The following is a 12,314-nucleotide window of genomic DNA, read 5'->3' as shown; positions in this document are numbered from 1 at the left end:
AAAACATCGCTGAGTGTGAGCTGCCTGCTACCCCAAGCCCCTTACAACAATGACAGTGCAGTTGCTGACCCCCATAGCTTGTCCTACTTTGGTTGGTCCTCTACAACAAGGAAGCAGCCGAGGTGAGATGCATCCCTTCAGCAAGAAGATCACAGACTCCCACTCTGCTAATTCAAAGTTTAGTAGTTTTTCAAAGATAAGTGCTTGCCGGAGGGACATAAGCTGCTCATCAATTTCCAGAGTGGTAATAATGATTGGTTTGGTCAATTTGTTTAGATTTATATTTGCATTGTGGGAAGAGATTTGCTGATCTCTTTATTCGGCCATAGTCTGCAATGTGACCACTCAGGGCAACTGTTTGTTGATTCCTAAACCACATTAGAATAATTAAAAAGAGAAAAGTATAGGCTCATTTTACTTATAAAAACAGTTTCAAATTTTCTAAATAAATATTAACTATCCAAATTCAACAACATATTAAAAAATGTACCACACTTTGCCGTGTATAATGCACTGCTGTGTACAGTGCACACCCACGTTTTTGGCCCAAACTTTCAGGAAAAAAATCTTTCCTTTTAGTTTTTTAATTCAATGTTTTATTTATTTAGAAACAAAATGATTATCGTATTACAGGATATTATTTTGCATACAGATATTGGTTTTGCTTTCTAGAGTTACACTTTTAACACATAAACATAAATAAAAGAATTAAAAACATTTACATAGATACAGAATTAGTAGTACCCATGTATAATATGTATTTTTATTTTTCTCTCAAAAATTTGGGCAAAAAATGTTCATTATACACAGCAAAATATAGTACTATAGTTAAGTATGATTTACCCTCAAAACACCAAAATAGTTTAACATTAGCAAATGTATCAAGAAATTTATTACATTAGTAAATGTAAAAATCCAAAAATTATTTCAATATTCAGAAGATTAAGAACAGAAGGTAACTTCCTCATCTGGCTAAGTTTATATAAAAAGCTGCTATAGTAAGCATTATATTTAATGGAGAAATGTTAGATGTATTCTCTTTTTAGAGGTGAGAGAAAGCAATTCGATGTTCACTATCATCACTACTATCTAACTAATGAACACTAGATACTGGCCAATAATATAAAGGGAAAAAATAAAGAAGTAATAAGATTGAAAGGGGACTTATAAAATTCCTATTATCTCCTATGCTATGCAGATAATGTGATCAACTACCAAGAAAAATACCAGAATTAATAAATAAGTTAGCAGCATTTACAGAAGGTATCAAGAAGTTGTTCAATATAAGATCAATCTATAGAAATCATTAAAATTTTTCTATAATAACAATAACCAGATAGAAATATCATAAACAAAATACCAATCAGAATAGCAATATATTTACAAACTTTCTAGATACTAGAAAAATTATAAAAATCAATGAAGAATACCTTATAAATTTTATAAAGTACACAGAAATTATAGAAATTAATGAGAAAGTATGCTGTACTCCTGAGTTGGGCAAATTAATATCGTAAAAAGTGAATTTTGCTCAAATTAATTTATAAATTCTTTGTATCCCTGATCACATTAGGTTCCTAAACTCAAGCTGGATGTTTCATAAACTCATTAAATTGTTAAAATTTTAATAACTATATGAAAAAACAATCTATGCATAAGTAAATCAAGTTAGAAAATGATGAACTAAGAAATGAAACTTGTCTTAGTAGTTATCAGACAATAAACTAATCTGAACAGAATAGAGAACTCAGAAACACACATATACACATATAAACTTGATATCCTACAAAGTTGGCAGCTGAAATCAATGAGAAACACTGAATGAATCAATGAATTAAAAAACAAGTCTCTACATGGACCAAATACATTAGAGGTTAGAAATTATTTTTTGATTTAATCTTTATTGTATTTTTTCCATTACCATTTAGTCCCCTTATCCTCCCCCATCCCCTAGCGATCACTGCCCTGTTGTCCTTGTCCACGATTCCTTTTTCCTATTTGCTCAGTCCCTCCACCCCCTCACCTCCCCCACCTCCTCCCCCTGCTGTCATTCTGCTCTCCACCTGCAAGATTGGGGTGGTAGAAATGAAAATAGTGAAAGAAGCCAAGTTTGGGATCAAATACTTTAGAGACTGCCAACAACACGTGTTAACAGAGCGGATGTGAGAGGTGGGAGGTGACAGAGTGACATGCTAGTGGAGAAGACACTGACGGTGGGAGAGGAAGCCTGTAGAAGGGGAATGCTTGAACAGGCGAGGCACCTTATTCTGAGTGTCAGCACTAATTTTTGGTGGGAGGAATCTAAATAGAAAATGTGGGTAGATTTTTCTCTTTTAGAGTGGAGAGAAAAATAACAGAAACAAAAACAGTATAATTGCATGAATCTATTCAAACATAGATAAGAAAAACCTCAACAAATTACCTGGAAGGCCATTGGCCAGACATTAATTGTCTAAATTTATAAGTAAGTATTCTCCTAGGAAGCAAAATATGTAACTGTAAAAACTTTACTGAAAGGTAAAAATTCTAACTCAGGCATAAAATGTTAACATTATTAAAATTTGTGTAATTTTATTTCTCCGAAATCCTATTTGAGTAAAATTCAGTAAGTGCATGTCTACATATGAAAACAACTGACTAGTAATACTTGTTTTAAATAGCAGGTTTGTTAAGATTGAGATGTGTGTGTATTTCATTTTTTTTGTTATTGCCTATATTTTGTATTTTTAAACACCATTGATCTTTCAGTTTTTCATAATGAGAAAAGGAAGAGGAGCAATAAAAAGAATCTTACACCGTGGCTGGTGTAGTTCAGTGGATTGAGCGCGGGCTGTGAACCAAAGTGTCGCAGGTTCGATTCCCAGTCAGGGTACGTGCCTGGGTTGCAGGCCATGACCCCCAGCAACCACACATTGATGTTTCTCTCTCTCTCTCTATCTCCCTCCCTTCCCTCTCTAAAAATAAATAAACAAAATATTTTTTAAAAAAAGAATCTTACAGCATGAGCCAATGTCTAAATGGACAAACGAAGACAGATTTGGAAGTTACTAGTAAAATTTCCTGCCCCCATAGATGGTGTAGAACATGGAAGCAGGTCTCTTTTGCTCAGATAAAGGATTTTTAAGTTGACTAATTGAGGGGTGACTGTGTTATTGTTTGAAAAGTGAAACTGGTTGAGCCCTCGCAAAGAATTTGATCAACTAGATTTTCAGCGTTGGCTGAGGTTCTCAGGCATTCCTAAGTAACATTGACAAGGAAGATGGTAGATTGGTTAGACCAGGGATGTTACAGTCATTTGGGTGTGTCTGCCATGACTGATCATTTTAATTATTTGTTAGAGACTGGAGAGGAAGAGAAGAAAGAAGACACTGGAGAAGAAGCCAGCGAGGAGACAGAGAGTGACGTGAGTAGTTGTCAGGGTACCTGGCGACAAGCACAGCTTTTTCAATAATTTATTGTGAGACACTGTCAGCTAGAAATTTTCTACCATCTGGACCTAGAATCTTTATACTTTTATATAAATAAAAAATATTTATAAAGTGAAATGGTTGTATGGTAGGTTGCATTTTATGTCATTTTTTATTTAAAAAAATGTTTTTAGCACAGAACACTCAAACAAATATTGGCCTAAATCCCAATCTGAAAAATAGATGAAAACAAGCAACTCTGGTTAAATTAGGAGAACTCTCCCCATATCAGGAAAGGGAGGCAACAGGAAGTGAAGGGAAAAAGAAATAGTGTGAGTCCAAGGCCGGCTAACACATGTCCAACACTGTGGCTGGCTTCTCCAACTTGGCTTCCCATTTGATCCACATTCCATTTCACAGATGAACAAAACGAGACTGAGATACGTTAAATGGTCCAAGTAAGAGAGACAAGAAGCAAGACCTCTGAGATCTGAACTTAGTTGTACGGTCCCACGAAGGCTCTTGCTGGAGCTAACACAGGCCAGAAGGAATGAGAAAGGACCATGGAAGGCAGGCATCACACTTACTTACTCCACCTCTTAGCATCTGTCAGGGCCCAAAATGTTTTCAGAGTTGGGTCATGGGCTGGGCCTACGGACTAGCTGTACCAGATATTTAGCCCACCCATGAACTAAGCCATGGTCCCTCCCTTCTTAGTAGTTGGCTTCACAACAGGTATGACCTAGTAATTAGGAAATGAATAGTTCTATGGAGAGTCAAACATAATCTCAAAAGTAAATATGGCAAATTGACTCCAAAGAGTCCCTCACCTTTGCTGGGGCCGCGGCCCTGGTGGTCCTTGATAAGTGCACCGCCCTTTTCTGGATTTCTGCTTCTTTTTCCCTGGAAGAGAGCAAGGAACAGCATAGTTCAGACATGCATTGCCCAAATGTTAGGGATAACAGCACAGATGGTAAACTTAATTTTGACTGTTCCCCTTAGCCCAGTCTGGTGGGTCAGAAATGGAGATAGGTCCAGAAATAAGCACAGGTACTGTGCATCTGTGCTGAGAGCTGAAAAATATCTCAAACATGGTCTTATTAGAGGCAAGAATCTCTACCTTGAACTGCATAGCAGACTACCCCCTTAAATACTTCCCACATCCAGATGGTCGCCCACTGGAAAGGCATCTGTACCGTTGTTGGACTGCTCTCTTTGAAAGACCTTATTAACATTGAACCCAAATCCACCTTCTTGTTTTTGTACTGGTTTCAACCTCCAAGAACCCACAGGCAAACTTAGCAATTTGAAGATAGTGTTGGTGCTTCATACAGTCTTCTTCTTCCCAGGTTAAAAAAAAAAAGGTTATTCCAATATAATTTACACAGGTAATAAAAATAATAATCGAGTGAGTGACTTCAAAGTAATACATTGCCTTACGTGTCTTAAGGCATTTTATTTTGTTTTAAATCAGTTTTCAGTAAATTTATTATTTCATAGTTTCAGTCTACTATTAAAAATCCTGTGAAACAAGAAGGAAACATTATAGTAATAGTCCAGCTTTCAAGAGAATAAGAAAGGATTCTTCAGCCTTCCCTGGGCCTCACCTGACCTCAAATCCTGCCCTGCCTTCCCGCATCTTCCCACAGTCTCTCACTAGAAGCAGCACATGCGTTCAGAGCTTCATGAGGCCAGTATTACTGACTATGTCAATTTGACATATACCCTGACATATACCAGCCTGGCATTCAAAAAGCTAGTTATCACATTATCATCTCAAATGGGTGAGCTTAGTATTGGCTTGGTACCAGGATTGAAGTTTTGATGTTGGTCAGGAATTGAGAACGACCTCCCTATTCAAAAAACATGTTAGGACACTTTGATCTGAGGTTTTGCACTTCCTAACTCAAGCCATCTTCCACTTTTGAGGTGTCATTGGAAAGAAGGAAATCAAGTTAAGAAGCATTGCACAAGTGTGGGTAAACTTCCGGGATACTAATTCTTTCTGAATTGCAGGTGATGGCAAGCTACAATTAACTTTTCGTTCCATCTTATCCCAGCTTAATCCCAAACATCTGAAGACAGCGGCAGCTCACGGATCAGGGTGTGTCCTGCGTGAACTCTTCCACTGGTTGGCAGCCACCAGGGGGGTTTGGAGTGTTTCCCAGGGGCTGTTCTTGGTCCCTAAGGTACAACAGCCTCAGGTCTTCACAGGCCCAAGAAGTTTGACTTTCCTCCTTAAGTTAATTCTTCAGAGCCAGGAAACTCAAATTGGAACTACGTCCTCAAAAGACGATCACATTTTATATGCAGAGTTAACACTGGGCCCTCTGGGTATTTTGGAATACCACTTGTGTGATTATTAAGTCTTTCCAGATGGATGGCGCTTCTCCAACTTTATCTGGTGAGAGATGCCAGAGTGATCTACAAACTATTTTTATTTAAGCCTTTCAATTTAGAAAGATATATATGACAGGAAATTAAAAAGAATATGTTTACTGGTTCAGAGATCACCTGGTAACTCAAACACTTGGAAGAGAGATCACTCACAGTATTATTTTGCATGTGGCACATCTGTTGAGGAACCGTATTCCATCAGAGCCTCTCAGAAGTTTCTTATCCTGGGGACAGAACAACTTCCCATTTTTCATCAATATCCGATATTCATCGCATGTTTCCTAAGGGAAAGATGAAAAAAGCGCTGTGTTTGCTGAAACCTCATCAAAGCAAGATTGTACCTTCTAAGAACTTCCTTGAAAATATTATTTAATAAGCATGAGTCCCTGTACATGGAAGACATTGGCTCAGTTACTACAAATAATACAAACAAAACCTGGTGACCCTGTATTGACTATTGGGGATTGCAAATTTACCTAAGTAGCATTCATCTAAAGCAGTTAGTGAAGGGGAAAGAGCAGGACACACGGAATCAAAAGACTTGTGTTTGTATTTCAGGGTCCTCATTTACAAATCCAATAACCTTAGTAAATTAATTTCTCAAAGGCTCCCTTACCCTATCTGTAAATATAAGGGTTATAGATATATACACTTTACAGGTTTTCTGATGATGACATATTACAAGTATGTAAAAAGGCCTCAAAGAATGCCTGATACATATAGGTATTCAACAAGTCGATTCTTCTCTCCTTTTCCTCCTTCTTTATTAATACTGCTTTCGTTGCTGTGGTCAGTATTATTGGAAGATGCTAGTGGCACGTGTAAAATTAGCCCCCAGCAGGCCACAAAGGGCTGTAGAAGGGACTTGGAAAGGCTGCCGGACAACAGAGACAAGGTGTGGTAACTGTTGGAAACTTGTGTGCCCCTCCTGCCCCCTGCAGGAGGTGCCACAAGACACCAGCTCCTGGAAAGGCTACCAGTTGTTCAATTAAATGGCTGAAAAAAAGTTAAAAGTTGAATAAAGGATTCATTGGTCACATATGTTTGGAAAACATTTCTAGACTCGTTCCTTTTCTGAAATAAACCTCAGGTCCATTGATGTCTTATGAACAGAAATGGACGGACTCACACAGTAATGAAACTTATGCTTCCAGGCCCTTAGCAGTCACATCCTGGGTGGGGCCTCATTGTTCCATACTTCCAAATTGGTGGGTTTTTACTTGAAGAGCCCCCCACCCCAGCCACCGTCACCCCATCACTACCAACACACCTAATACTGTCAGTATCACGGGGATTGGACCGTGCGAATCTATGAAAACGCTGCACAATTTTCCTGAAACTTGTTTAAGCCTTTCTCTTTTTCTTTCATTAATTTGTTCTTTTATTTTATTTTTTTTGGTATATTCTCTGAAACTACTATTTTACTATTCTGTGTGACATGCTTTGAGACATGGGACACTACAGTTAGTTTTGGCTTTTTGTTAAATGCCAGTGACATCACTGTCCCAAATTTAGGGAGGAATGTGGAAATAATTTTGAATAATATTTTACCAGGTAATACAAATGCACCATTGAAGTTAAGCTCTTAAAAAAAAAAGACTGAGTCACATACAGGAGTCCTTCAATAAAACACACTGAATTAAGAAATTTATGAAAAGAAAAATTCCCCAAATTCTCAAAACTTTAAAGTTCTGTCCACTGTCCTTATTTTCACCTATTCTATTATTTAAAATGATTTATATTCTCTATTAGTTTTGCAAATCCACTAACCCTTTAGAAAAAGTCTTTGAAATCTAAGTTTTGGGGGGGGTTGTTTTGTTTTGATTTTGCCAAAAAAATCCCCAAAATTTGCTTCAAGATTTTTGTATTAGAAGAAAATTAAATCAAGTCTTTGCTCCAACTCGAACAAACACAACTTCTTCCAAAGGATTGATTGTAGAATTCTCCTCAGCTTCCTATATCTTCATACTAACTATTCAATCAGTGAAACACTTAAGAAATTACTTTGCTAGGTGCCATAGATACAGCAGCAAGTAGAAGGATCCTTGGTTAAAATTTGCTTACCGTCTATTGGGTAATGGTGTATCTAACCTAGCCTCTTAAACATAGAGGCAGCGCTTGCAGAATGATTAATGGTGAAAAAAAAGTAACTAAGTAATGTCAGGTCAGAGACCGGCCTTGGGAAATTTTGCGAAGGGCGATCTACTAAAATATCTCTAAGTTTATTATCACTACCCAGTGATCTTATCTGAGTAGCACAGTAATAATTTCTGAAAATATAAAGACAACCAGGCCTCTCCAGATCTGAGTCTCGCCTCTAATTTTATAGTATCTTATGTCAACATTGCAAGTTACTGCTTAGCTTGCCAGATATACATGATTCTATAAAACCTAGATAGAAACTTTGTCATAGAATCAGAGAAGAGCCTGGTGTCTTTGTCATAGAAATACATCCCTTGTGAGGCAGGTCTTAAAGAAAATATTTAAAACAAAGATTCATAACATAAGAATGAAGCTTTAAACAGTATTTAGCAGCCGACTGAACAAGGACATTATCAACCAGGATAATTCCCAAACTGGACATCTCCAATGTCACAATTAGAAGAGCCTGTAAGTTCTACAGACACACTTTGTTTTTTTAATAAAGAGACAAGATAGTAGTTAAGAAACTTGTTCAGTGTTTAATTAGTTAAGATGAGACTGAGTTATGAAACAGGAAAAGCCTGTATAAATGGATAGCGACAGTTGAATTTTCCTCCAGGAAAAATGTAATATGGTCCCAGCTACCATAATAGAGAGAGTTTTGAAACAGGAGCAGATCTAGACCCAAAAGGCATCGGGAGGTGGGCTGATGACTTTCCAGCAGCTGCTCACTTGCCTTGAAACTCCCAGGCTTGGGTTCCTTTCATTTTCTTACTGTTGCTGTTTTGTGTTTTCTCCACATCTTAGGAAAAACTGCAGCCCTCTAGGGCCAAGCTCTTCTGTGTCCTCACAGGCTGAGTTATATATAGCCCTCCGTATTCCACTGTCCCTCCCCAGACATCATAGTAAAATGCCCCAGGGAGCTGGCATAGCTCCTTCTCTGTGTTAGAAGCATTGACAATGTTGCTTTGGGCTTTAGAATAACCCCTGTGATGACAAATGGCAAAGATTTTTGCAGGTACTACAGTGCTGTTCTGGCTCATGTTTGTAACTTTCAACCAGCTACTGACTGAGCTTAGAAAATAAAATTTCCAGCTCTATAGGAAACACCCAATCAATAGTTTTCATTTCTGACAAAATGCCCAAGGGCTATGATCAGAAATATCTCCAGAGAAATAATTACTTCTCGGTGTCCTTCTTGCTTATGCCAATAAGAGAGGGGGCTCAAATTAGGTTTTTACATTGTTCAGTGAAATAAAGTTTAATGGCATAAAAAGCGTCAGTGCAAAATTTTGATATAGCCACCGGAAGTCACCACCCACTGTCACAGACTCTGAAAGAGATTATGGCCTCAGTGAACAATGAGGTTTGCACAACACCCTTCTTTTTACCAGTATACAACATCCCATTGAGCATGCTCCTTGACTCCCCAAAACCCAGCCTTTTCTTCCTACTCCACCGCACCATGCTACTCATATCATGGAGGTTTCTGCACTTCTCCTCCATCAGCAAACGGAGATGAAGTAACAGAGACCATGATGAAACTTTCTAAACCATTCCTGTAAGGAGTTTTTTTTGAAAAGAATTGTTCTGATAAAATACAGCAAGAGAGTATTTTATCATGGTTCTAACAGCTTCACCGTAGAAAAAGGTTTCTTTACTGTTCTATTGTTCGTGGCTTTCTTTGAGACACAGCACATATTTGCTGTATACATCACGCAGCACTGTCTTAAGTGCTGAATCAATGGCATAATTTAGTGTGTGTGTGCGTGTGTGTGTGTGTGTGTGTGTGTGTGAGAGAGAGTAACTGGCCCTTTTAACTTTATTTTTCAGATAGGTAAAATAATTACCTTCTATAGAAAATGATTCTTTTATCTCTGAAGCAAAGGGCCTCTAAGAAGGACACAATACAACACCCTCTCGAGCCAGAGCCTCTGCCTGGTCTGCTGTAAATTGCAAATCCGTCCCTCCCCCACCCCCACCTCAACCTCAGATCCTTGTTCTCATGCTGGCCTCAGGGGGCACTGATGCCCGTTCCATCCCCAGAAATGCCTGTCTTCCCACCTCCTCTATTTTTCTCCTGACACTAATCATTGCTTAATGTACTATATGCTTTTACTAATTTAATAATTAATTTGTCCATTTTCCTCCACTAAGATGTAAGCTCCATGACAGCAGGTTTTTGTCTATATGTGTATTTTCTACTTGTGCATATCTCCAGCATCTCAAACAAGGTCTGAGACATAATAGATGCTCAGTAAATATTTATTGAATGAAGTACATGGACTGACATTATACAGGATACAGCCAACCCCTTTTAACAGAATGATCACAAAAACACTTCTTTCTGCCTCTTGGGTGTATCACGACTTTTTCAGCTGTTAAACAGAACAATCCTAATTCACAGGTTTGTCTGTTTGTAGGATTATTTAAAGCATTCCTCTAGCATGGCAGATTGCCTCTTGCTCACATCCATCATTATACATGCATTGATATATGTGTGTCTGAGATTCATGCCTGGATTCACAAAGACCAGTTTTTATGGTTTTAGAAAAGCTGTTAGTACCTATCTGTATAACATGTCTGTATTATTAACATCAAGGTGTTAGCCATAAACCATTTTTCTTTAGAGATCTTGGAATGTACTCAATGAACAGAAAAAGCAGGACTAACCTGATTTTCTTCCCCACTGGCACCATCTGTGACAAAAAAAATGCAAACACCTAAGTTAAGGGAATGTAAACTATTTAATAAATCCAACAAATAATCCATGCTGTGCAGTACCTTGCTTACTTGACTGAAAATATATTTAAAAACGGCAAATTATTTTTGAACACATTAGAATTTACCATGGCAAGTAAAATGAGGACACAGCACCAGGAAACTAGCATATCCACTCACAAAGATTCAATCGCTCAGAAAGGTCCAGTTACTTGGGAAAAGAATGAATATTTTCATATGCTTTCTGACCTCCTTAAACTATCTAATTTCTAAACTCCTTTCATAGCAAAGTATGCCAGACCTCTTTTTAAATTATAACACAAATATCAATGATAATTCAAAAGCATAATGTAACATAAAATGTATATCATATATACATATACAATTAGATTTTCTGAATGCTGGTAGCACTGCCTCCTTATTATATCTACAAAAATTAGAGATACGATAAAATTAAGTTGGATCAAAATCACAGACCATAGTACACTCCCTCATTAAGAGGCACTTTTGTGCCTACACATTTGTTCTAGGGAAGGGGGCGTCATCTGTGATCCTGACCTTCCTGACCCTGACACCCATAATGTCCTCCTGACCCTCAGTCCAGGGTTCCCTTTAACAATGGAAATGCCTCAGAGCCAGAGAGCTCCAGGCAATTCGAGTTCTCTTCAAAGTCAGCAGCAAATGCAAAAACCTACCACCAGCTCTGACAAAAGCTCCTTAGCTTTTATCAGAAGTACCTTGAATCCATTTAGGACTTAAAAACACAACAATAAAATAAAGTAGTAGAAGGCATGACTGCTTTAAAATAAGAATAAATGATTGAATGTCATTTTTAATATTTTGTTTATAAGTATGCTATTTAATATATACACATATAAACATATGTCTAAATTTTAACCATCGATTATATACATAATTCTTATCATGAATTGATAGGCTCAGTAAAAGGCCAGATAAAGAAGAATCCATTAGCTTTTCAGAACTCATGGAGTACTGACGGAATGGTAATTCCTCATGGATAAAATTCAGATCATCTCAAATTACTTGCCATTTCTAAAGATAGCAAGATAGCTCTAATATAAAGCCACACATATAATTCTGTAAAGCTGTGTGTCTGGCAAGGTATTTCAGGAGGACATATACATATATAAAATCTTCAGTGCCATATATGCCCTGGGCGGGGGGGAGGGAGACAAGTCTCAGCGCAGGGCTTTGTGGTGTGTGGCAAGAGGCTTAGGTTACATGCAAATTGCTTACCTGGGATGAGGCAAAGAGCCAGGGTCAGAAGTACTGGCACTGCGGCTACCCTCATGATGAAAATGATGTAAGCTGGTTACAGGTCTGCTCCGTGCATTGCTCACCAGCTGGTGCTCTAGGACTGAACCCGTGGGGATGCAGCTTACTTTATATATACCTGGTGACACACACCCATAGCAACAGCCAACATTATAAACCAGTTGTTCAAGGTTCTGCTAGACTTAGTATTCCACATCAATTTCGTTTCCATCCTTTAGGATCCTGTCAAAGGGGCAGATTTGAACAGATAATGTCTGCTTCCAAAGTAGTTCTAACACATTTTCATGATACCACCTCAAAAGGCAATAGATTGAGTCCAAGGACCTTATTCAAAGTTTAATACTCTGCAGT

General features: G+C 37.9%; 1 protein-coding gene across 4 annotated transcripts in view; it reads right to left on the bottom strand.

Moving 5' to 3' along the window:
• SPINK5 (serine peptidase inhibitor Kazal type 5) overlaps window positions 1-12,065 on the bottom strand; it is a 67,134-nt gene extending 55,069 nt beyond the window's left edge. For all 4 annotated transcript variants that reach the window (XM_036013795.1, XM_036013796.1, XM_036013798.1 and 1 more), the window contains exons 1-4: window positions 11,925-12,065; window positions 10,620-10,645; window positions 5,958-6,085; window positions 4,238-4,310 (exon numbers count right to left, since the gene is read on the bottom strand). In XM_036013795.1, coding sequence (XP_035869688.1) covers window positions 4,238-4,310; window positions 5,958-6,085; window positions 10,620-10,645; window positions 11,925-11,979 — 282 coding nt within the window. In that variant the 5' untranslated portion in view covers window positions 11,980-12,065. The remainder of the gene's footprint in view (window positions 1-4,237; window positions 4,311-5,957; window positions 6,086-10,619; window positions 10,646-11,924) is intronic.
• Between the last annotated feature and the right edge of the window lie 249 nt (window positions 12,066-12,314).

Source organism: Phyllostomus discolor, chromosome 13 (genome assembly GCF_004126475.2).
Source record: "Phyllostomus discolor isolate MPI-MPIP mPhyDis1 chromosome 13, mPhyDis1.pri.v3, whole genome shotgun sequence".
Classification (NCBI taxonomy): Eukaryota; Metazoa; Chordata; class Mammalia; order Chiroptera; family Phyllostomidae; genus Phyllostomus; species Phyllostomus discolor.
This window is presented reverse-complemented; position numbering and strand designations above follow the sequence as displayed.